The 26,391-nt window shown below is 34.3% G+C and overlaps 2 protein-coding genes and 1 long non-coding RNA gene across 5 annotated transcripts in view; 1 reads left to right on the forward strand and 2 right to left on the reverse strand.

Annotated features, from left to right (window-relative positions):
- Positions 1-11,545, forward strand: part of LOC127938407 (centrosomal protein of 85 kDa-like) — a 64,836-nt gene extending 53,291 nt beyond the window's left edge. For both annotated transcript variants that reach the window (XM_052535003.1, XM_052535002.1), the window contains exons 4-13: positions 1,671-1,756; positions 3,508-3,625; positions 3,720-3,917; positions 4,755-4,907; positions 5,663-5,817; positions 6,145-6,262; positions 6,911-6,961; positions 7,131-7,238; positions 8,744-8,903; positions 9,705-11,545. In XM_052535003.1, coding sequence (XP_052390963.1) covers positions 1,671-1,756; positions 3,508-3,625; positions 3,720-3,917; positions 4,755-4,907; positions 5,663-5,817; positions 6,145-6,262; positions 6,911-6,961; positions 7,131-7,238; positions 8,744-8,903; positions 9,705-9,868 — 1,311 coding nt within the window. In that variant the 3' untranslated portion in view covers positions 9,869-11,545. The remainder of the gene's footprint in view (positions 1-1,670; positions 1,757-3,507; positions 3,626-3,719; positions 3,918-4,754; positions 4,908-5,662; positions 5,818-6,144; positions 6,263-6,910; positions 6,962-7,130; positions 7,239-8,743; positions 8,904-9,704) is intronic.
- Positions 11,546-15,502: 3,957 nt separating this feature from the next.
- Positions 15,503-18,893, reverse strand: LOC127938844 (uncharacterized). Of its 2 annotated transcripts, XR_008148824.1 has the most exons (3): positions 18,572-18,893; positions 16,590-16,680; positions 15,503-15,853 (listed from the first exon to the last, which is right to left on the reverse strand). It is a non-coding gene; the product is annotated as an uncharacterized LOC127938844 (long non-coding RNA). The 2 variants fall into 2 exon arrangements; XR_008148823.1 differs by lacking the exon at positions 15,503-15,853 and having other exon boundaries at positions 16,464-16,680.
- Positions 18,894-19,698: 805 nt separating this feature from the next.
- Positions 19,699-26,391, reverse strand: part of LOC127938740 (solute carrier family 35 member F1-like) — a 76,700-nt gene continuing 70,007 nt past the window's right edge. Inside the window, exon 9 of the mRNA XM_052535569.1 lies at positions 19,699-20,761. Within this exon, the coding sequence (XP_052391529.1) occupies positions 20,537-20,761 (225 nt within the window). The 3' untranslated portion in view covers positions 19,699-20,536. The remainder of the gene's footprint in view (positions 20,762-26,391) is intronic.

Raw genomic sequence — 26,391 nt, forward strand, 5'->3', positions numbered from 1 at the left:
CTAAAATGAAATGAAAGTATAGGTTTAAAAAAAATAATAAATAAAAAAATAATTGTAATTATTGTAGTTCATTTGAAAATATACATTTCTGAAATTAAATAATTCGTTTAAAATTAATAAACTAATTTCATTACGAAAACATGCAAATCCTGAATATAGATATATTTATATTATATCAATAAAGTAGCAATTGTATTTTTTGGAAAATCTATTAATAATTTATTTATTTATTTGATCATAATATATCAATATTAGTAGTGATTAAAATATATAGTATTAAATAGTATTAAATACTAAAGTATTTAAAAATGTTTTTGTGTGTGTATATAAATATATATATATATATATATATATATATATATATATATATATATATATATTAGGGCCGGGACTCAATTAAAAAAATTAATCTAATTAATTAGAGGCTTTGTAATTAATTAATCGAAATTAATCGCATTTTAATCGCAGATAAATATTTGACCCGAGAACAGTGAGAAGTAATTTTTTTCACATGGATTTATAGTATACCATTGAATAATGACTGAATACATAAGCTTAAGCAACAAAATATTGTTTATTTTTGTTCAACCAAGTCTAGCAGACCAGTGCAATTTTTGCCATGAAGTGTAGCAATAGCATATTTAGAAACAATTTAGAAATGGTACATTTCAGAAATTCAGGAAGCTTATAGGTGCTGGAACCTTCTGTAAGGTGTTTTTTTTTTTTTTTAAGTAAAACACAATACTGTCAAGTACATTCAGAACATTGGAAACACTGACTATTAGAAAACCTCTCTCTGTAGCTTCAGAGGCCATAACATACTAAGTCCAACTCTCAATAACCTTGGCCAAAACAATAAAGAGTTCAACATAAACTGTTGCACCAACAAAATAATACATAGTTCAACATAAAGTGTAAAGTCCACGCTAGCTGCTATATGTTTTGCGTTGAGGCTCGATGTGCTGCTGCGGTGATATGCGAACGCTAGTTGGTGCTCCAGTATTATCGGTCCGCCGAAACTCATCCAGTGAGAAATGTTCCGCGGTGCAAAAATAAGTTATTAAAAATGCGGGAATTTTTTTCCTGTAATTAATTAATCTTAGCTGACGCGTTATTTTTTGTGTAATTAATTAATCTCAATTAACGTGTTAAAGTCCCGGCCCTAATATATATATAAAACATAAAATTATATCAAGTATATTTAATATATACACGTTTTTTTGTATTTGTATTATATATATATATAAAATATATAATATATATATATATATATATATATATATATATATATATATATATATATATATATATATAAAATATATTAAATATATATATACTAAATGGATATTAGATATGGATGTTTTATTACAATTATTTGTCATTCAGATCACATACTTTCAGGGAGTCACGCAGTTCTTCAGAAGAACCATGCAAGTAAAGTTATAAACAAATGCATAATTAGATTCGGTAGCCCAAAGACTCGCCGTCATCCTCGAGGCGGAAAGAGACCTTTACAATCCCCCTGGAGTTCTTCACTCGCTTTGTTGCTGGTGGTTATTATGAAGACAGAGTATGCTAATTACAGTGTGCTTACCATAAGTACACGCTAGCCTGACCCCGTGTGTTTACCAGATGAGGATTTCTAATGCTATAATTGATGTTTCACGCAGATGCTGGGTGGAACGTCTCTCCCTGTCAATACCTTGGTAAAGATTAAGGAGGGACTCCTGAGGCAGAGAGAACTGGAGATTGACCGGTGAGTAAACAAAGACATTTTTAGTGCTCAGTTGTGCGCAAAGAATAGGTAAATATTTATTCAGATGGAGTTAAAAATGATGCATGCATAGATAGTCTAACAATTTTTAAAAAAATCGCTCACCCTAGCCAAAAAAGGCAGTGTCACTTCTTTCACACATCATTTCCCGTCAAACAGACCTATACTGACCTCCCACGTAAACAGAGTAATGGATTCATCTGTTTTTGTCTGGAGGTTTGTCATTAGCTCCTGTTTCTGAGGAGGGGGCAGATGCTTCATTAATTTAACACGACGTTGGCTGTGTTCAGGGCTGTGACCCTGTAGTGACTGCTGTGACCTTGAGCAGTTGTAATTTTAGTATCACGCCGTCACCCATAGCGTTGCTTTGCTTTAGGTGAGCTCTGACAGACGGGGCAGTGCCACAGAGCAGACGGACACTGTCTGTGTTCAGACACAAACATAACGCGTATCTCTGCCAAGAATTACACATGAGGAGACGCTTGAGAATGCTTTTAGCTGGCCATCAGTCTGCTTTTGCTCTGGCTTCCACATCACACGACAGTTTTGCTGTCTGGTTGTGTCTCACTCGTTTACATTTTTATCCACTTTATTAAAGGTGCCGTAAGCAATGTTTGAGGAACTCCTGCCAGATTTAGTCACACCCCTCTTTTTCCAAAACCCTGCCCTACAAAGTTAAGTTTGAGAGAGGAGCAAAATAGAAAAAGCAGTAGAAAAAAATTAGTACAACAGACTTGTGCGAATATGGCATTAAACCTGAATAATCTTTAGGAACAATCACACTCACAGCTTCCTGTTTCACAAATATGGACTGCTCTGTGAACATGTGAAGTGATTGACAGGTAGAAAGCATCTCAGAGGCTTCAGATTGGTCTAGCCATAAAATATGAACACAGGTATATATTTTTCATGTGTAAAGACTGTGTGAGAATGATATTATATGATATTAAATAGACAATAAAATAATTAGCTTTTTATGTTGCCATTGTACTAAATCCTCCAAAAAAAAGGTTTATTTGTTTTTGTTATTTTTAAAAATGTATTAATATTTGCATTTTTGTATTATACACTCAGACATTTTCTCTGAAATAATGTCACATTCATTAATTAATAATATTATTATTATTATTATTATTATTATTATTATGCTATAATTATATTTTTAAACTTGTTTCCTCTTACATTATTATTATACGTGTATTAAATAATTATTTATTTATTTATGTTAGATATTACATATTCTTTGAATAATTTATTATTATTATTTTGCTTTTTTAATTTGTATTTTATCACAGACAGATATCTTTCAGAACATCAAATTCAGTGATTTCCGTCAGGAAAAAGGGACATTTTCCCAACAAATAGCTTGCAGCACCTTTAACTGTCTTTGCAATCAGTTCTCTGATTTTGCTGGAATTTTATTATGCTGGACTAAATCTAGTAATGTTTAACAATAACCACACACTCTTATTTGGCTCAGGGCAGAAAATATCCAAACCAAGTGTGATAACCACACTTTAAAATGTCATTACAAGTGTAAAAACATTTCTTCCGAAAGTAGTTCACAGCAGCTGCCTCCAGCGAGCATGTCCTTCTCTCAAACAGAATTTTTCAGTGTGCTTGTTTTTAAAACCACTTTCTCTTTTGGGGCATGCAACCCCAAAGAAGTGCTCTGAAGCAGCGCTGTGCACCAGACTGTGAATGCCAATGTCTTACTGAGTTGTGATTTCTAGGCAAAAGCAGCAAATCCTCCAACTTCATGCAAGGATCAGGGAAAATGAGTTAAGGGCGCAACAAGTCCTCCAAAACAACAGGGGGCGCTATGATGACTCATATCTGCTCAAAGCTAAGGTATGTCTGCTTGAATCAAATCATGCAAAATACTTTCCTAATGGCAGTAAAAAGGTCACTTACCTACCGCTGATGCCTCTTTCCACTTATTTAGGACTCTCCGTATGACAGTCCGGTATCCAGCCTGAGTCCGAAGTCCACGCTGCCAGAGCGCGTGAGTCCCCTGTGCTGTGAGAACGGAGAGCTGGGCCGGAAACTAGCTGCGGCAGAGCTGGAGGTCATCCACCTCAGCGAATTTCTCAAACAAAACACACAGAAATTCACTGAAGATATCAAGAAACTGGAGGAGAAAGTGAGAACTTTTCATTCAAGACATGTGAATGAGCATTGTGTGTAGTACTAAATATTTGAATAATTGCATGGATTATTATGCACTGAACAATTTACTTCATTTAACAATAATGAATTTGCAGCGACCTCATGCCTGAAGTTAGTTATTAGCATAAAATTCACCCAGACCATCAAAACTGATTACAGACCTCTCATTAGCCAGCTGTACATTATGCTATATGAGAAATATTATATGATATTGACAATAAAATAACGATAAAATGATTTGATTTTTTTTTTTATATGCATATTTATTTCTTACAGTTAAAAACTAGAAATAAAACATTTACAATTAATCTCACGATTTCAGATAGAAAGAATTTGTCACATTCATGGATTTTATATTTTTATTTTTATTGTTATGTAAGCATTTACACTTTTCAGAAATGTTCTTAGAAAAAATGTGACGTAGATTAGTATTTATTAATTTTTTTATGTAATTTTGACATACATGTGGTTTCAGTTGTTTGAACAACACATTTTAGCAGGAGAGTTATCTGTGAATTGTGATTTGTTTGTGTTATTTTTTATACACAACTAAATTAGTTTTTCCTCAGACATTTTCTCAAAAACAACATATTATTATTATTATTATTATTATTATACAGGCCATCTAACGCATGTGATTTTGGCGTATGTGTGGTTTCAGTTGTTCGAACCTTTTTCATAAATGTAAAGTTTATAAAGTTCTTGGTGAATTGAGATTTGCTTGTGGAAACTTTTGTACAGATTTCACACACAAATTTGTGCGTACGTAAAGCATTTGGTAAATGAGTAACAAGATGTGTTTTGGGTCCAGATGAAAACACGTGACCGCTACATCAGCAGTCTGAAGAAGAAGTGCCAGCGTGAACAGGAACAGAATCAGGAGAAGCAGCAGCGCATCGAGACGCTGGAGAAGTACCTGGCAGACCTGCCCTCGCTGGACGAGGTCCAGACGCAGGCTCAGCAGGTACGGGCCGTCCTCCAGCTTTAACTGCAAAACTAGCCATATGTTAGCCTGGTTTCACAGGGTTTTGTTTTTTGCTGATACCTCAAATGTCACTTTTTCCTAATTTATCACCATCCTGTTCAACCTTAAATCTGATTGTCCGCCCCAAACATCTAAAGTGATCTTAATCAAGTTAATCAGGGCATAATTAACGTCTACATTCAGTGCTAAACCAACATCAGTGTCAGTCCCCATGGCGTTCTGCTAACAGATAAGTGCAAACAGCTGCTCATGTGACAGTCGCAATCTTACTTGTTTTTCTTAGTTCATTGTCAAATAGTTTTGTTATTGCTATTTGCTGTTATAGTGTTCCTGTGGCTCAGTGGTAGTGCATTGTGTTAGCAGCGCAGAAGGTTGTGGGTTCGATTCCCATGGAACATGTTAGGTAAAAAATGTTAGCATGAATGCATTGTAAGTCGCTTTGGATAAAAGCCAATTAACAAGTAGCTTTTTTTTAAGAAGTGAAATAAACACATATATAAAATATACTAATTTGCTAATTTACTGACAAGTGGTGTCATCTTTTCTTCTCAATTAAATGTTTGTACCTAATTAAACACCAATTTTAAAACAATTCTTAAAAGCAAGAAAAAAATTCTGATCACGGCCAAAATGAAATTTCACATTTGAGTAGACATTAGAAAATGGTGATTATAAATGTCTTTAAAGTGGTGTGTAGTAGCATTACTGTACTCCTCTCTGTCTGTGTTGTGCAGTTGCAGGAAGTGCAGAGGAAGAAGCAGGCTTTGGAGGATACCGTCGCCCAGCTGGAGAAAACCCTGGAGGAAAACCGAACCCTGCTGCGGGAGAAAGATGCCCTCATTGAGACCCAATCCAAGCGGGAGATAGAGCTCATGGCTGCTGTTCAAAGGTACTGCACTTACACACTCACTCTGTTGAGACGAGCTCACAGCCAGAAGCATTGCTTTTGATTTGCTTCCTTTCTGAAAGCCACTTCTTAAATATAAAGTGCACAGTCCTTGTTAAGTGAGCTGAAGATCAAAGTGCCCAGTACTCTTATTAAAACATAGAAAACCTGCCGTAAACATGGGAATGAAATCAGGCCAATCATCCGCTCGGACTGAAAAAATAATGGAAGGCCACAGCTGCTTTGATATAAATAATGAGGATCTGTTAGGATTTTCTCTCTGTGCCTTGTTTCATTTTACTGAACCAATGATAAAACTTCTCTTTGTAGCCTACAAGAGAAAGTGGAGAAGTGCTTGGAGGATGGAGTACGGCTGCCCATGCTGGACCTGAAGCAGCTGGAGAGGGAAAACACTGGCCTGCTAGAACAACAGAGCCAAAACAGCCTGGTACTGATCTCCCATGATGCACCTAATGACGCTTAAAAATACATTATTGTAATCATTCGCTGCTTTTATTTCCAGATGTTTCTGTCTTGGATGTCTTATAGTACATTATAATTAATAAATCTCTGGGAGATTGCATTTTTATACTAAATACAGAACTTATAAACTACTGGTCAAAAGTTTGGATTTTAATAATGCTGCTCACGAAAATACAGCACAAGCAGTGATATTGTGAAATATTACAATTTAAAATTGTGTAGTTCTAAAACGAAAACTGGCTAAATGTTTGGAAACAATTCTATACTGTTAAATATATCCCACCTTTTAGAACATTAATGAGGTTATAAAAACCAGAAATTGAAATGAATCACATTTGGAAACCAGTTGGCTGCTTTTTTTTTTTTTTTTTTTTTTGCACACACACAAACATGCATATACAGTATGTACAATACTGTATATGTCTGACTACAATACTAATTTCAAGCATTTAAATTAAACCATTTTTTAGATAATGTGGAATTGTTTCCAGATTTTTTGGCTAATACAGAATGTTGTCTAGGTAGAATGTTTTAATACAAAAGACACACACTTTAAACAGTTTTAAACTAAAGTCATGTGAGATGATTCACTCTGTGATTTCTTTTGTTTCAGCTGATCGGCAATCAGAAGCAGCAGATTGACAAACTCACTCTAGAGATGTCGGTAAGACGTTATATTCTAGCTTTTGTAGTGGAAGCTTGAGGATAAAAATCCTGATTTGGATCGGATGGATGAAGTGGTGTCTTGAACGTTGATGATTATTTTAAATTGTGCAATCAGAGCATGCTTGCTTAAGACACACATGCACTAAACGCCCTTTGTCCTCTTGCAGACCCTGGAAAAGAAGTTGCAGAGGGAGAGGGGAATCACGCAGGAACTTCGCAAGCAGCTCTTGGAATGTGAGGAGGAACTTGAAACCCTCTCCAAAACTCTTCAGCAGGTATGACACTCCAATCCACCCACAAAGGGACTCTAAAGTGCCGCATGAGGTTTTTTCATCCTAGTAACGGAAGTTAAAATCTTTTTGGAAGGCTCATTTTTGTGCCATTAAATTCCTTGCCCTGCTTTTCCATGGCAGTCGAGTCATGAATAACCCAACCGGCCCTCGTTAGAATTCAGGACATCATTTTTCACCACGCCGTCTCAAGGTGAGGGAGAGCCGCAGTCATGCGTGATACAGCCGCACTGATCCACAGAGAGCCATACATCACACCGCTGCCACAGAGAAACCAGATTATTAGCAGAGATGCTCTTACTTGCCTTCTCATGCGAAACCCGCCGAGTATTGTTAAGTTTGATTACCAAGTATACAAGATCCCATGTTAGGGATGCGTGTTTGGTTCCCTCGTAATACAGTTCACAACTGCTTTTAAAACCACAGAACCTGGAACCTTAAACAAGAAGTATTTCATTTCCAAGCAGCTGTTACATAAGAGTAGTTTTACAACACATTCCTAACATTTTTCGGTAGGTTTATATTTTATAATCAATTAACCAAGTCTCCATTGAACACAGAAAAGTCTGCGGTCGGTAAGCATTTTATAGTCTTATGCTCACCAAGTCTACATTTATTAATATTTAAAAATACAGTAAAAAAAAAAAAAAAAAAGTAATTACAGTAAAAATTAGTTTTTTATATATATTCCATTTGAAAATATTTATTAATTTCTTATTATTATATATACTGTATGAACCTATTTTTGTGGAAACCATAATTTTTGTAAAAAAAAATTGGATTCTGTAATACAAAAGTTCAAAAGAACAGTTTTTTTTTATAGTGTTTTTGCCAATTTAATGCATCCTTCATCTTGAATTAAAAATATTATTTAAAACTTGTCTTACCTAGTTTTAGCAGCGCAGCACATTCTCAATATTTTTTTCATATTTTGTTTATTTGCATTATAAGTAATCCAACATAATCCTGTTTGGCTGTAAATTAGATATTAATATCTAAAAATTCTGGGCATCCCTAGTCAATTCATTACTCTTAGTATTGTTCATATTTAAACTTAATTTCATATTTTAGTTGTCTTTTCACATTCTCTCTCCAAACTTTTGAACAGTCGTGCAGTAGCGTGTGATTTCAGATGTAGCGTGTGTTATTCTTTGATTACATTTTAGTTTTTGTAATGTAGTGTCTTTTTGTTGTGAATGTAATTAATAGGCTTTAGGAAATTTGACAAGCTCTGGCAATATATTTAGTTTCAAAAATCACACTGCAGCGTAAAATGCTGCATTAACACATTCTTTGTGTCCGTAATAGCATTTGAAGGTGAAAATAACCATTCTCTCAAATCTCCAGTGGCAAATGTGACAAACCGGGGCTTCTTTGTACTTCCACAATTTAAAATTAAACTCTGAACGTTCACTTGAAAGGCTCTGTCCTGGTTCACCCTGCTGCGAGTGTTTAAAAGGGTTTTTCTTTCTGTATTTTTATCTCCACAGAACCAAAGGCAGGCAGACGAGGAGACGCTGAATGTGAGCCCCGGGCCCCTGTTGAAGGAGATGTCCCTGTGTCTGCTGGATCTGAAGGGCCTGTGCAGTGTCCTCACACAGAGAGCTCAAGGCAAAGAGCCCAACCTGGCCCTGCTGCTTGGCATCAAATGTAAACACTCATGCATAACATAGAAAACTCTGCCTTTGCAACACATTATCTTTTTAAAGTAGTCTCTAATATTCTCTGTTTATTTGCATTATTAGTAAACTTGTTTGACTTTAGATAAAATATTATAAAAATTATAATTCTGTGCATCTCTAGTCTCAAAAATGTATATTGCACTTTTAGTATTATTAATTAATTAATGCATTATTACTCATTTCAATTAAATATTGTAGTTGTCACTTTATATTTAAATGTTTTTTCTTTTGGTTTAAATGTTGCAAGTCGAATTATACATCACAACATTAAAATGTACAGTTTGAAAAACTGATATTCCTTTAAGATTCGCGCAAGATTACATTCAGCAGTGTTTTTAAATTTAAGTTTATTTTATTTATTTGTAATTACTTTTCAGCAAGTATGCATTAAATTAAATTAGAACAGTGAAGACATCTTATAATTTATAACAAAAGATTTATACTTTAATGTTGTTCTTTTAAACTTTCTTTTCATCAACAATTCTATTCATTCAAAAATTTCCACAAAAACCTTAATAATTGATACATTTTTTTTAAGCAGCAGATCAGCATATCAGATATGATTTCTGAAGGATCATGTGACACTGACTTCTCCCATTTAGCTTTGCTAATATAATGTGAAACATGATGATGTGTGACATTAACATTTTCATAATTAATTATAAATGCACTTTATAATTGCAGCACCAGTAAAGTACCCATATATAAAGTCATATATCAGCCAATAGAAAGAAAATTTCCATTTGTGACACTCATTTTTTTTCCCCAGCTATGAGCTCCTCGGCGGAGGAGAGCGAGAAGCCGCCGATGGAGGACGGCTTGCGGGCCAAGCTGGTGGAGGTGTGCCAGCTGAGGAAAGACATTGACGAGCTGAGGACGCTCATCTCAGACCGTTACGCACAGGACATGGGTGAAAACTGTGTGACGCAATGAGGCTTATATTTCTGGCTCGTCAGGACAGACGGCGCTCTCTCAGAGCTCTTAAAGGGAAAATAAAGTCAACCTGATGCAAACAAACAAGGTCTTTCTGACTACTAACGGTTTGACCAAGCTGTGAATCCAGTTTACAAGGACGTCTTTACAACAAGTTTCTTGTTTTATTTTTCTTGTGGTTGTTGAATTTAAGGCGTTTGAATGTTTTCATGTATTTATTGAGACTGTTTGAGGTTGAGTTCCTCACACTGTTCCTGTCAGTCGTCTTTGAGCAAGTGGTGTCCTAAAGTGCCTTGTGTTCCTCTTTGTGTACCTCCAAACTTCATGGATGTCAGTGATTTTTTTCTTTTACCCAAAGAAGCTTGTCCTTTCTTTACCCAACAGCTACAGGTCGCAGGTCGACGTTCAGGACTCTACACATCAATAAAATAAAAAAAACAGGACAAACAGCAGCATTTGAAAGGTCCTTCATCTCCAACATCCTGCACCTCATCTGAGTTTTTGGTTTGTTGTCTTTTAGTATATTTGAGCTTCCAAAGAAGCTAGCAATGTTCCATTTCAGAATAAATGACAGCAGAGGAATCCAGGTGAATCTATTCAGGACACCGATTAACTATTTTTAATTAGAATAAAATATGAGCTGCTTTTCTAATGCTGCGGCACAGTTCAGTTCAGAGCAAGTTGCACAGGTTGAGTTCCAAAGGCAGACAGGAAACGGAATGTTCTGCACCTTCGGTTACTTCCTAACACGCTCATGACATTTTATATACTCCAGATAATGCATATAATGCAAAACTTGTGCACTCAGGTATTTTAAGAATTTCTTTTATTCGTTGTTCTTGATCTGAATGGTTTCAGCAAGTTCATTTTGACCCCAAGCTAAATTTTTTATAGTTGATCATATAAAGTCGAGCGATGCAGTCATGTCAAGCATACATATTTGCTCCAAGGTGACGAATGTTTAAGATATTTACAGTACAAGCGTCTATATAGTGCTTATTTATCGTGACTGTACTCCCATTGTATTTAAAGTATATTAAGCATGTTTTGCATTTAAAATGGAGGTTTTGTCATTATGTGCTCATAATACCTTGTGCACGTGCTTAGGTTTAGAATTTATTTTTATTTAAAGAAGGGAATAGATTAAGGTAAATAATTAGACTTATATTGCACTATGCAACCTTCTCACGTTAACCAGCATTTATCAGCAGATATGTAATATTATTCTGTGCCTTTACAAATCTATGCAGCAGATCCACAGACTGAAATCGAAGGGTATTTTCCATAATTGGCAGAGACATGGTTTATTTCATAAAGGTGCAGATGAGCTAAGCCATATTCACAAGCAATGCATATTAATTCTCAGGCAGAGAGCTGCTCATAACCTGATGGAGAATGTATGTGGAGCTGTACAGTGTGATCGCTGCTAGCATGACGACTTGTGTATATATATGAATAGAAAAGAAACGTGCACTGACTGACATGACCCACTCACTGCGCACTGAAAGCCACTGGTTGGTTTGAATTTCTCATCAGTCTTTGAATTCTTAAGCTTTTCATTTTCCAGCTAGATTTTACAAATGCCAAAGGTCTATTTATGTACAAAGTATTAACTATTTTTCCATTTTGTAAACTGCTTTTCATTTGTACAAATGTCAAATAAAGTATTTTTCTACATTGGTTTCTTTAATATTTTTGCTAATAATAAAAGGTAGAAAAATTGGTTTTATTAACTCAATATACAGTAGGTTTTACACTCAAATGTACTTTTTAAGTGAAATGGTCAAAAGAATGGTTTAAAAAAAAAAAAAAAAAAAGTACTGGTAGTAATCAAGATTACTTATTATTTAGGAATAAAGTTTAAAAGCGTAAATTAAAAAAGTCATCAAGTTACTGCAGTTCACTTAACCTTTTTTCCAAAACTATGCAAACATAAAATGCATCCTCTTGAGCAATTTAACTAAATATATATATATTGCACTCAGTTGTATCTATACTAGAGGGTTTTTTTTTACTGAATTTTAAGGAAAAATTATGAGACGTAAGTGGAGTGTAAAGGTGCTTAAGGTTAATCCAAGTAAAAAAGTCACATGATAGTTACAATAAAAGCATCTTGAGTGGAGACTAGTGATCATTTGGCCTTCTAAAACCAATAATTAAAATTTTTTTAATTAAAATTAAAAACAATTATCAAAATTAAAAACAATTATCATTGTATGTGCACTGCATTTACTCAGACATAAATTGAGAATGAATGATTGTGCACTAAAACCTGAAGACTAACAACTAAAAAGTAATTAAAAAGAAAGAAAATGGAAAATCTTTTTTAGGCATGTTATAAAAAGTCAGTTAAAACACCAAAGGTTTGGCCGAGTGTATGAGGTCTAGACCACAGGCACTTGACTGACCTGAAGACTGTTGAGATGGCCGAGACTGTCCCGAGCGGACTGCAGCAGCATTCCCTTCAGCGCCTCCAGATAGAGCCCCTGCCCAGAGCTCAGGTACAGCCATACGAGTCGACTGAGCTTCACCGTCAGACAGTGCCCATGTAAACTCACTGTTCAAACAAAACACACATCAAGGCTATGAAGGTGACCATCAGAAAACAAACAAATCTTAACTTATTCATTTATTCTTTTAAATTGGCAATTTAGATTCAGTATGTAGACAGCAAGGTGACCGATATACACAATACAGTTTAAAAGGGTAAAAAATGTACACAATTGCAAAAAAAAAAAAAAAAAAAATTATATATATATATATATATATATATAAATCATAAAACATTTTAAAATCTAAAGTCTAAAATTGTAAAATAATTTACACATGCAGTAAAAATATTTTTACTGTATTAAAGTTTGCATTTTTATTTTCATACTACCGCACGTAAATCGTTAATGAAATTAAAATAAAATGCAAGCAGTATTTTCCCCCATGCTATGGTATTTCTATATTATTCATTTTATTAAATGTTTGGATTTTTTTTTTTTTTTTTTGGTATGGTCCTTAAATTTAGTCTTAATTGTTTATGTTTTATTTATATTTATTTATATATATATATATTATAATTAAGAAAAAAAAGTGGTTATTTCATTTTTATATATTAACAATCTAAATTATAATTTAATTTAACAATTGGGTCATTGAAAAAAATTGTGCAAGTCATTTCTTTTCATTACATTACATTAGTCGATCACAAATTAGCAATTATTAAAACAGCCATCTACATGAAACTTGTAAGAAAATTTGATATGAGAGATCCTTTAATAAAAGTGCCATGGACACTGTGTGGTCCTGACTTCTCATAGAGGACTGGATTAACACCAACAAAGACAAAAATCTGCTGAATAAAAAAAAAAACTTGACAAGTTGCATTTAATAAGACAGCATCAGCTAAAAACAAGATGTTAATGAGAGGATCTAATAAGAGCAGAAATACACTAAACGCAGCAAAAGACTAGACCTGAGGGTCTCAGAAGACTGCAAAGCATTGCAAAGCTTACAAATTGAATATGGAGGATTAATCACAATATAAACCACTGAGGAACTGGATTACATACAGTTGTTCTGCAGTCATTAGATCGATTCAGGCTCTTTCACATGTTAGCTGAACCTACCTTGAGAGAGCTTGGTGTCAAACTCCAGCAGTGTGTAGAGCGATTCAGGCAGCAACTGTCTCGTCCAGCTGCTCTCCTCCAGGTAAATACAATCCCGGATCAGCCTCTTTCTATACAAGAAACCTTGCACATGATCCAGGTATACCGAATTACCAGACACCAGATACAGCCTTTAAAAAAAAAAAAAAAAAACATATGCATGAGCTGGAAAGCCATTATCAAAGCAGCTACACAAGGCAAGGCAAGTCTAATATTTGTCCTTTTCATTAGCTTGGGAAATAAGACAACATTTATTAATAGGCCACCATGAGAATTAAAAACCAAAAACAATGTAATCGCTTTTGTGGGGAAAGTAATTTTTCCAAGCACTTCTGAACAACGAGGCATTCATCTTCACAGCCTCTTGAGATTTGCTCCTGTATAATGACTGTTACAGCTTCAAACAAAACACCCAGGAAGAAAAAACACTTAAGAAACTCAATTTGTGTTCAGCTAACATACAAACACACACTCAGACACACAGCTCCTCTATTGTGGATTGTAGCTAAACTTAAAACCAGCCAAGCAGGACTTATGGTTTGAACGCTAATGACCAATTAGACAACGAAATCAGATAGCAGGGAAGTGCTCCACTACATAACTACAAACATTTTACTTGCACAAAAAAAACTCAAATTAAAACTAATAATAGTTAAAAATTATAATCATATATTTATAATTATATAATTATAATTATAAATATTTTTTTTTTCTAAAAATACAATTTACAGTGCCATTGCATGAAAAAAATTAATTAATAATAAAATAAAAAAAACTTGATTTTAAAGTGCCATAGCATGAATATGTTTAATTGTCCAGTATAAGAATCATAAAAAAAAAATAAAAATAAAAACATTTCTTCAACTGAGCACTTTCTCACTTCAGTCACTCACATATCTGCTTATGTAAGATGATCTTAATGTCAAGGAACATCCCACTTCACTTTCACTCTACTGTTTTCTGATGCTGTGGGATCAGGCAGACTTTAGAGTGGAGTTCAGTGCATGCTCTTTGAGATCAGTCGCCATACACTTCAAAAGATATCATCGACTGGCTGCAGATCTCAGACCGTACGTTACTGCAGGTTATTTGTTTGAAGCTGCCAGCGGTGCTCGCATCTCCACCCAGTGCACTCTCCAGGCTTCAAAACCCAGTCTGAAATCCAACCACTGCTAAAGCTCAACGCTTACACAGCTAGCTTTTAATGGAAACAACAGCAATCCCAGTAATAGAGCAACATTTTACAGCCTGAAAATAGTGATTGTTGGGAAACGCTAAAAGCGAAGCTCCTATGTGTACTGTACCAGCAAATAAGAGTATCACTAATTTAACAGAATTGTGACAGAGCCTCATTTAAGAAAAATGTTGAATCAGTTCGGATTCATCAAATAAGCTTTAGAAAGCAGTTGCTTTGTGCACAATGAGCTGAAGACTATAATCGCCAACAATAAGCATGGCATATAATTAGGCTGCTTAAATTTAAGTTTGTTTTGTAAAATAGTTTATTTTAATATAAATAATATAAAGTTAGCATTTTAAAATACAATTAAGCTAAATACATTTTTAATATAAATAAAAAGTTAAGAAAATTTCTATTTTTTGTAATTTGAAGTAAATTAATTCAACTTTAGCTCAATATAGGATTATTTGTATGTATTTAAATACAAACTAAGTACATGTAGTATCAAGTAAAAAATTTTGCTAAAATAAAAAAAAATACTATTAAATAAAATATTTTTTTATGTTAAAATACTTCTTGCTAGATTTTATTTTATTAATCTAAAATAAAAAATAAATCTTAAATTAAGTCAACATTATTTTAGATTAAGAAAGAAAAAAACTAGGTATTTTACATTTTAGCTTGTATTTAAATACATAATTCAATGTACGGCTCTTATTATTTTAGATAAAATATAAAGATTTTAACTTTTACATGTCACATTTTTAAATGTTAATGCATAATGTCAGCATAAATGCAAGTTTTAAAAAAATTAAACATTCTTTGTATTTAAATATATAAATTAAATTAAGCTCACATGTAAAATAAATGTTTAATTATTTAATTCAAATAGTTATTCTGTATCCTTTGGGAGAATGAGAAAATGAGACAGACAGTAATTGAACAGACTCAAGCAGGACTGACAGAATTCTAGTAGGGGAGCGTCTCAATCATTTTCCAGTTGACATAATTTGCAGTCGTCTCCTCCAGTGTACAGACACGGGTCATCTGGACTTGGGCTACCTGCCAGAAGCGCTCGTGCTCTATGAGCATCTCCTGCATCTCACGTCTCAGCAGAAGATACACACCCTCCAGTGTGTCTTCATAAACCTGCCAGTGACACATCACTCCATCAGCAAGCAATATTCTACCTGACCTTGCTCCTGAAAAAGTGCATGCGTAAGGGAACAGGACCAAATTTGCATATTAAACAAACAAAATTAAAAAAAATTCCCTTTAGCATTTCAAATAACTGAAAAAAATCCTGATATCCCAGTTGAAGTAAAACAATAAATGCTGATATCAAGCATGCAGGTTATGCAGAGCACGTACATGAAAACCATTAAACAAAACAGATTACATTAACTTTTGTTGAAAAATAAAAAGGACATTTAATGTATTTTCTGTGTCCTTGGATGGTCACATGTGCTATAAAACCATATATAATGGTAGGAGAGTCTGTATGCTCAGACGTGCGATGTAATTGACTGGGACATGCACCGATACATCTATAATTCATTTAGGCAGCCATTAGATAGGAGCGTCTGCTCTCGCCGTGACCTGTGAAATCATTTTCCCTGGCTAATGAAATTCAGAAGATGAGCACTGCTGGAATATTTAAGATCACGTCCTCTCAGGGACTTATTTGTTTTTTTTAGATGGGGACAAGAGATATCAGTTGAAACAGAACAGGGAACAATCATGTGTGAAGAAAAGTTAGTCCCTGGAAAGACAGCGTGTTACATTTATTTTTCAAACATCACACCTGGGAGAGAAGACTTCATGTCAATGGAAAACAATTTTTTTAAATATTTTTCAGCATCCTGCATGTATTCCATAGACGTACGTTTCTTCGCTTCAGTCGGCCCCAGTCGTGTCCCAGGATCCAGGCCACAAGAGACTTGCACGTGGAGAAGTAGTTTCCAACAGTCTGATTCCTGATGGAAAGGAACACATGGAGTCAGAACATGAGATGATACTCCAAGAGACTGGAACAGCAACATTTGATGTGCAGACGGTTTTCCTGCCAAAAGACTAGTACAGGCACAGTTCCTCAAGAGACAGCACCACACAAGACCGGCAAAGACATAAAACACAACCAAATACAGCAGGTTATGCTGGACTCTTCAAGGGTTTGCAGATCAAGCCAATTCTTCAACAGAGGCTGACCAATAATAGATTTAGCAAATGTCAGTAACAAAGGTGGGGGGGGGGGGGTAGCAGCTTTACAAAAGCAAAAAAAAAAGGAATAATATAAATAAACAAAACATGCTATTATAACAGCTAAATTAAGAATGACAAAATACAGGCTTTTAAAAATAAAACCGCTAAAATAACAAAAACACATTATAGCGCTAATAATAATAATAATAATACACAATAATATTAAACATATTGGGCAAGGCAAGGCAAGTTTATTTATATAGCACATTTCGTACACAATGGTAATTCAAAGTGCTTTACATAAAAGAAAGTAAAATAATCAAAAAAAAAATAACAATAAACAGCTAAAAAAATAAAATATGCTATTAATACAAATTATAATAAAGTAGCTAATTATATAACAGCATGCATTGTTTGTAATACAAAATGCATACAATATTGAAATGCCAGGTGAGGCTGAACTGAGGGTGAACTAGCAACGTTCACATCAAAGGTCCATCACAGCAGTTTGAAGTGATTCACCAGTGCCATAAATTGGATTACTACATCTTTTTTCAAAAATCCCATTACTTTTGGAGGTGGAAAGGAAATGAATACAGTAAAAACATAAAAGGTCAACCAGACCAATGAAAGCACCCAGACATCCTCATGCCCTTTTTTTTTTTTTAAAGATGCCAATACAGTACAGGTGAAGTGAGCCAACCATAAACTTGTTTGCCATTTTTCTGAGTTTAAATGCAAAGCAAAAATGCCAGAGAACAAATTGCATTTGACTGGATTCACTCCAGCACATACAGAGGGTTAAAGGTGATATATTGCATAATATATTATATTCTTTTGGTAATATTTAATCACAAGATTCACAACATTGTTTTTTATTTGGCAATTAAGCTTCCTAAAGACCAATCTAGCAAACAAATTTCACGAAATGGGATGCAGATCTCTCACCACTGTTTTGGTGCTGGCTGAGAACATGCTGGAAGACCAGAGACACTACCATGATACTTCAATGCAAGATGATCCAGCACTGTGAGCGTGATTTCACCAAGTACAACACGTTCCTGAACCAACATTCAAATCATCCAATCAGAATTGAGATAACTTTTCAGGAAATATCTGTTTTAGGCTTAAAATCAGGGTTAGGTGCTTCAACGCCCTTGGTAATCATTTATCATTTCCAAATGATTTAAGGAATAATTTATGGGTATGGGATGTGCGTCCTGAACGAGACTCGGGGCGACGATGAACGCCTCGCACGGGTCTGTGAACGAATCAGGCATCGCGCTCTTAAATATGAATAATACATTTTAATGTATGCATTTAGCAGGCACTTATCCAAAGCGACTTACAGTGCATTCAGGCTAAAAAATTTTTTTTACCTAACCTGATTATCTGACAGAACATTCAACTGCATTGGCGACACATACAATGACGTTGTTGAAATTCTTAAAATGTATGAGATGTTTTTCTCTATAACTTGCTCAGCGTCATGCCCAACGAACAGCCTGGATGCATGATTCAACTAACGTGATTCACCTTTAGCACAATATTCACTATTCAACACCGACTCGCCTAGGTATGCATCATGCATAAAGAGCGAATTCAATAATTTAATAGGTTCTACTCACTGTGATAAATCAAAAATCTAATTTCCACGCAAATTACCTGGTAATGTGTGTGTGTGGTCCACAGAGAGTTACACAAACAAACTCGGAACAAGCTGCTTGTGCTGCCGAACCTCAGCAACGACACCGGGTCCAAGTTCCTCAGGATATCCAGGAGATTAGGAGAACTTCATCACTTAATGCAAGAAGCACGTTGTGTTGTCGCTGCTTTCCGAAGTAATATCTGCTGTATTCAGATGGGACTCCAGCACACGCTCCCAGGTCGCGCTGAGGTCTGCCATACCTGTACCGGTGTCACCTAGCTGTTTCCAGCCACCTCTCAGGTGTTAAAGGTTAGGATGAAACCACCTGACAGAGGTTGATAAATCTCTAGTTGCTCATGAATATAAATGAGGTTACGCCGACGTTGCATGGCAACATATCTGCTTAAACTAATTAACATTCACACGGCAAGCGTTTGATTCGACAAGCCAATCAGGTAGGCATTCTTGTAACATTACGTAATAAATATTCATAAGTTAAGCACTTCGTTTCCCAACAGCCATGACAAAATAATGCATGTATTATTTTCAGTGTTTCTAATGCTAATTTATTCTAAGCTCTGTCTTGAAAATATAAAATGTACAGCGTTAAGTTAATTTTTCTTTTGATGTTGCTGTTGTCCTGCACCTGAAGTTCTCCATGGGGTCAATATAATATTTTTGTCTTTTCTAGGCATCTTTTACTCAACCTCAAGTTGTTCTAAACATGTATGAGTTTCTTTCTTCTGTTGAGCACAACAGAAGATATCTTAAAGAATGTGAGCAAACAAACAGTTGATGGTATATGACTTCAATGGAAGTTAACGACTACCGTCAACTGATTGGATACCATTTTTACAATTTCTGTGTGTTCATATAGGTTTGGAACTACATGAGAGTGGGTATGATGACAGAATTTACATTTTTAGTTGAACTATCCTTTTAAATTGTAGTTTACACCATTACGTTATCAATGCTTTGCAATATCAAATACACTTTTCCCAGTATTGGCCATTCATGTTTTTTTGAGTTTAAGACAAATATACTTTATTTTAAGCAAGTCAGACACATTAAGAATTTCCAATATTTAAATGACAACTTAAGAATGAAAAAATTAAATTAAATAAAACTCAACAAAATTCAGATATCGGTTCAGAATAGCTTTACATGTATTGGATTGGATTTTATCCAAACAAGATGATGCTTTTAACTGCTTTTAAAACAAAGACAAGTGCAGTAAAATAGTTTACAAGTTTACAATCAATTGCTATTACACAGACTTTTATATTTAATACAAATGCATGTTCCCTTGGCATAATTTAAACAAAATATGACAAATATAAAAAATGTATATGGTATAACAGTTAAAGAAAGGTGTAAAATCCCCCCCGTATTTCAGACTGACAAATTGAAATATTTATAATTTTTGAGCAGATATAATACAATATGCAATAATGACATGACGTCCAGTATTGATGACACTGTTTTTGAGTCATGATTTCTCATTGGCTAATGTAACCCACAGTAACATTACATGGCAAGGCACTGGCTCAAATCAGCATTGTAAAACTCAGAATGAAGTTTTGCAGAGATGTCGACAGATAGATCTCATTTAAAATGTACAATATTCATGAAATTGTAGTGAAACAGACCATGTCAAGCTTTCAAATACAGTGAACCGTTTGTGCTCGTATAAGAAAATAAAACATTCACAATTGAGCACTTGGACAAAACAGTCAGCACGAATCCTTCTAAACACTTAATTTGCCGTTGGGAAAGAGGCAATGAGGTGAAATCATCTCTATACATGATGGATCTGATATCTCAGATATACAGAAGTCACTGCTACCTATTGACAGTTCGTGATCACAGTGTACTTGTTTGCTACGTGGTTAATTACATCATTCAGTGATCATTATCATTCGTTTTTCTACATACTGCTGGGCCCGGCAGTTGATGATTGGTTTTGAGAGACCACGCCCCCTTCAGGCTACTCTTACGCGAGGCTCCTCCTCTATTTCCTGACCCAGGCTCGTATAGGTCACTGAAGGCTCCAGGGGCCCCGCAGTGGGCGTGTCTGTGATAGCGTTTCCTGTGTTGCGGAACTGTTTATAAACGCGAGGATCTTGTGCCACGTAGGTAGAGGAGGATGAGTAGAAGACCAGTCCCAGGATGATGATGAAGAAGGACAGCAGGTAAAGCCCTGAAAACTGAAGATAGACAAACAACATAATGAACTAATGTGTCTGAATAATTTAAGGTTTAAAGTTTAGAGTTGAATTTTTTTCTAAGTAAAAACACTGATTTAAACTGTGAATTATTTAATACTTCTAAACAGAACACTTAGAATCATAATTTACTTTTCTTTTAAATAGACCACGCATTTAAAATGGTAAATCATGATTTATTAATTTAATCTAGAACACTGATTTAAAAATGTTAAACGATTTATTCATTTTTAAATAAAACACTAATTTAAAACCTCATTTATTAATTTATGAATTCTAAATAAAACACCAATTTAAAACTTCAAATCATCATTTAATACTAAAGAACACGGAGTTTAAACTGTAAATCATAATGTATTATCTCCAAAATCATAATTTACCACTTTAAATAAAGCAGTGACTTTTTAAATTGTGATTTATTCTAAATAGAACACTGTTTTGTAACTGAAAATCATAATGTATTAATAATCAATCAGATCAATCCAAATCTGCATGCTGTTATTTGTTCTATGGAACACGAAAGAAAAATAAAAAAATAATTGACAGTCAGAGTCACAAGTGTCTGTAAGGAAAAGAGTTATAAAATATCAAGATACAGATTGGAACAAAATGGGGGCGAGTAAATAATAACAGAATATTCATTTTTGATGCTCTTCTCCATACGGTCTAATGACAGCCATTGCAGACATTGTTTGCTTAAAAGAAAAACTATAAATATGTCACATTAGGGTCATATTTCTTTAATGACCATGAGGGAATCAGACATGCGGGCCCAACAGGAGAGATTCCACAGAGAATGAACTAATGAGCAAAAACAGCAGTTGTGTTCGAGATGGAGCGAAGCACGTCCAGTGAAATGATTCACTCTCAGACTACTGTTCAAGGCAGGAGGTCTGTGATTGTAATGATGATGGCAGTAATAATTTAATAAAGGTTTAAAATGTAAAATTTATGTTGCAAGACCAAAGGGCAAAGCATGTTCATTAATGTGATTTAATGTCATGGGAATGCTTATCTTAACTTTAAATGGTCATGGAAGAACACTTCAATTTCACAGAATGCTGTAATTTATCCCAAAGTCTTCCCAAGCCCAAATTACATGACAGGTTTAATATGGGAGATGGAAATTCACACTCATCAACTGAAAGGGAGCCAAATCTTAAATTCTAAATTGAACCATGCTTTTTCAGTCTTAGAAAGCTGCTGGACTTTTTTTTTTTTTTAAGAATAAACCTTTATAAACTTTAACAGCTATGGTATTTCTAAAGAAACAAGTGCCTAAATTATATCCTTGAATGCAATATAAAACAAATTGCACCATTGACAATAAATGCCATTTTTGAGCACTGCATTATATTTTGCTGTGCCTTATGGTCAAGCAGGGACTCAATACCCTTGTCAGCGCTTTGAAAATAGCAATAACAATCACCACTTTGAAAACTAAAATGTCAGTGCTTCACTTTATTTCGCCGTCACTCAATCTCCAAATCACATCAATAGTTTTTCATCCGTTGGGTCTGAAGTGTGGATGAGCATCACAACGATCTGTTCAGGGAGTAGAGCTGTGCTATATAAAAAAGGCCTCTCAGCTTGATCGTGGTCCATTTTCGAGCCACGTTCTGCCCATCTATAATGACTGTGATTAACAAAGTGCTTCTAATTACATGCGGCCTTCAGCTCTGGCTTGAGTTAATAATGAAAGAAAGAAAGAAAGAATATATATATCACATGACATCTAAAAGCTCTAATACACTGTGAGACCATCTGCGCTTCCCGCCAGACTGTGGCGAGGTGACTCTAGTGTAAAAACTACATGCATACACACACTCATAAATATTTATTGGCACATACAGTACACTCTGTCCTGCAGTGATTGACATTAGGCTTTTGAAGTCTAGAGAAACTCCACAGAGAATTGTAAATAATCTTAGACACTTTCTCTCAGTTTGCAGCCCTCTGCTGCCTTTTCCTCCACAAGCATCACAGCAGAATAAATATTTCCCATAAATCAATAAAGGCACACTACGTCCTGGTGAGGCTTTTGTGCATATCCACAGTTGCTTTTCATAAAATCAAGTATGTATAAATCTGTCAGCATTTACTTGGTTAAATAAATTAATAAATTAAAGACGAAAGACGAGGCCTGATGCCATTGGAAAACCTTTGCAGGTTAGTTTATGATACTACAGCAATACTTAAAAAACCCACAAGGACTTACTTTTCCTCTGAAGATACTGTATCTCTTTCCTCTGATGGTATCTTGAACTATGCAATGATCTGAAGAACCTATGTAACTTCAAGAACTTTTTAAAATGCCATATAAACAACTTGAGAACTGAAAACAGCAAAATGGTTTATGATAAGGAAAGTTATTTGATAAAGAGTATTTATATTATCAATTAGAACAAGGAACCACACCCTTTTTTTGCATGTTTATATCACAATTGCAAATGTATTACGAGTCACTGTTATTATATATATGTTGCAACTTTTTTTCGTGTAATTTGAATATTTTCTGAGAATTGTAAAAAAATATTATTATTATTATTATACAATTATTATTTCTTAGAAATGCAACTTTGACTCAAATTTGCAACATTAAATCTGATAATTGTTTTTTTTTTTTTTTTTCAAAAAATTGAATTGCATCTTTCTCACAATTTCAACTTCATTACTCTTAATTGTGATTAGATATCAAAACTACAACTTAATTTATTTTAATATTAACATACTCACAATTCAGACTTTTTCATACTTGCAACTTTATAACTCAAATTTGGAAAAAAAATAAAGCACACAAATGTCATTAGCTCAAGTGCATTTTGATTTAACAATTGCAATTCCTTTACTTGTAATTGTGATTAAATATAATAACTGCAACTTTATTTCTTGTCATGATTTCATATATTCATAATTGTGATTGTTTCCCACAACTGTTACTTTATTTTTCATAATTGTGACTTTAAACTCACAATAGACAATTTTCCCAACTGAAACTTTATTTCTCCAAATCGAGACTTTATATCTCACAATATGACTTTATATCTCAATATTACAGCATTATATCATACAATTGTTAGTATTTCTCGCAAATGCAAATGTATTATTCATAATTCTGATTACATCTCACAACAGCATCTTTATTCCTTGAACGTGTTACTGCTTTTCCAAAATGAAAATAGCCGAGGAAGTTATCCCGCCTGTTCATTTCCAACTGAGGTTTTTTAAAAGTTAACACACCTGAGAGTTCAGACCAGACCACAGTAGAGAAATTAGGCAGATGGTTCTGGCAAACATATGGAAGATCGAACCCAGCCTGAGTGGTTTCCATTACTGCAAAGGTAAAGGCAGCAAGAGTAATATCTGCTGGAGAGGAATATATTCTACTTACATCGCCAGTGTGCCGGGTTGCTCATTTAAATATATCAGATGGTGCTACATGCCAGCATGACTATGATAAAGCACCTGCTATTTCAAGCCAGGCACATTGTGCCCCCTTTTTCCTAAGCATTAGGAGAGAAAAGAGTTTTCAATAATGGTACAGTGATGTAATTACAACCTGTAAAAAAATATGCCATTCTTGCAATAAATCATACTGTAATATGCAAGGTGTACTGAGTGTCATATTTCAAAATGAAAGTTATGAACCTAAGATGGATTTTACTGTCCCAGAGACAAACAGCCATGTGTTGAAGAAAGGTTTGCAAAGAATAAAACTTGTCTTTTGTTATTCAATCAATTTGTTTTCTTTTCATTTTACTTCCTTTCGGAACCTCAGCTAATGCACCTCAGTTTTTAAATGAACATTGCCAAAATGATCACTCAGTTTTCACTCAAAAACTGAGGTGCATAAGCTCAGATCAATGAGGCCTGGGACCAGTCAGTTGAAAGCAAGTGAAATGAAAGAAAACAAGTTGACTACATGTATGTTACTGGAAAAGCTACAGTATTATGATACCAGCTGCTGTCTGTAAATAACTACTGAAAAACTGTCTAGTTATTAGCAACACTGCATTTTGTTAGTTATTGTACTCCCTAAAACTATATCAGATCTTATTTTTGCTTTCTTATTGTTCTTTAATGTAACTTTTACTTGCTTATCTCAAAACATTTCCAAATTCAGTGAATATGTGACATTTTTTAATATTCTTAATATTTAATATTTTCATTTTAATGTTTTAAAAAATAATCAACAATTAGTGCAGCATCCATTTTCTGAAGTAGATTTTTAATATTACTTGTAATTTTATTGTTCAATTTTTTTTTGAATTTGTGCAATTTTATTTTTGTAATTTTATCAAACTGAATATTTGTGGCATATAGTGGCACACAATCTAACTAATAAAAAGAAATTGCTACACTAAAAATTTTTTTCAATACAAAAATAATAAATAACAAAAAAAAATTAATTTAACTTTAATTAACATTTAATTTAAAAAACACATTTTAAAACATCTTGATTAGAGAAAGGGAAAAAGAAAGAAACACTGGAATATTTCCGAATAAATTTCCTAAACAATACTGGTTTAAAACATTTTGATAGAGAAAGGGAAAAAGAAAGAAAAATTGTGTATTGTCTGGAGATAAAGTGGCCAAATCTGCTCAATCTATAGTGAAATGATCCATGTTAACCTATATAAAAAAAAATTATAAAAGGAATCGATTTTATTTATTCTTACTTAATGTTATTTAATGTAATTTTCACTTGCTTTTCTCAAACCATTTCCAAATTCAGAAAATCAGTGGCTCCTCGACTATAGAAATTAAACTCCAAATGCAACATGAAGCTGTACTAACCAAGCAAGCTGTGCAGCGTAGACCATCTTACAAAGAAAAACAAGTCTTGACCCACTAATTACGCTGGAATGACCTAAAATGACCATAATAGGCAGAAAACGGACTGTTGTCAGCATGCACGCTTTTGTAGCCACATTTAAAACGTCATATTCATTGATTTCAACGAATAAAATTAGTCAGCTATTAACACCTGTCCTCAACAAAGAAGGCATGTTTACAGGAGCATTTAAAATCACACGCTGGCCTTGGTGTGTAATGGCTGAAACAGCGTCCCTCCCTGCTGCCGCTTCTCCTTGTGAAAAGAAACGGCACAGCCATTAATGCAGACAAAAAAGAGCTTCCAGTAAGAGCTCCAAGCCACGCTTTCAAATCAATGCTAACAGCCTTCGTCTGGAGCAGGCTACCTCTGAATAAATCAATAGTTTGATTAGTATTTCTCATTCATTACTAGACTTAATTATCAGCATAAAGGCTGTTAGTGTAGGACTACTGTACATGCTAATGAACAACATTGATTTCAGGCTGAATATGGAATGCAGTACCTACAATATACAAGTCATTCCTATTACGCATTGCCTTCTGAACTTTTTTTGCAGTTTAGAAAATGTATATGCTTGTGCAATTTAAGTATTTCTTTAAAAAAATTTGCAAGCCCACACTCAAATATTATTTATAAAATTAACAGAATACCTAATAAAATGTAGTTTAAAGTACATAAGGATGGCATTTTGTTCTGTCACCACCACGTTTCCAGTAAAATTCTCACTAACCGCCTAAACAATTTCATCCGGATCCAACAGCTGCCAATAAGAAGA

The sequence above is a fragment of the Carassius gibelio genome, chromosome A20 (assembly GCF_023724105.1).
Source record: "Carassius gibelio isolate Cgi1373 ecotype wild population from Czech Republic chromosome A20, carGib1.2-hapl.c, whole genome shotgun sequence".
Classification (NCBI taxonomy): domain Eukaryota; kingdom Metazoa; phylum Chordata; class Actinopteri; order Cypriniformes; family Cyprinidae; genus Carassius; species Carassius gibelio.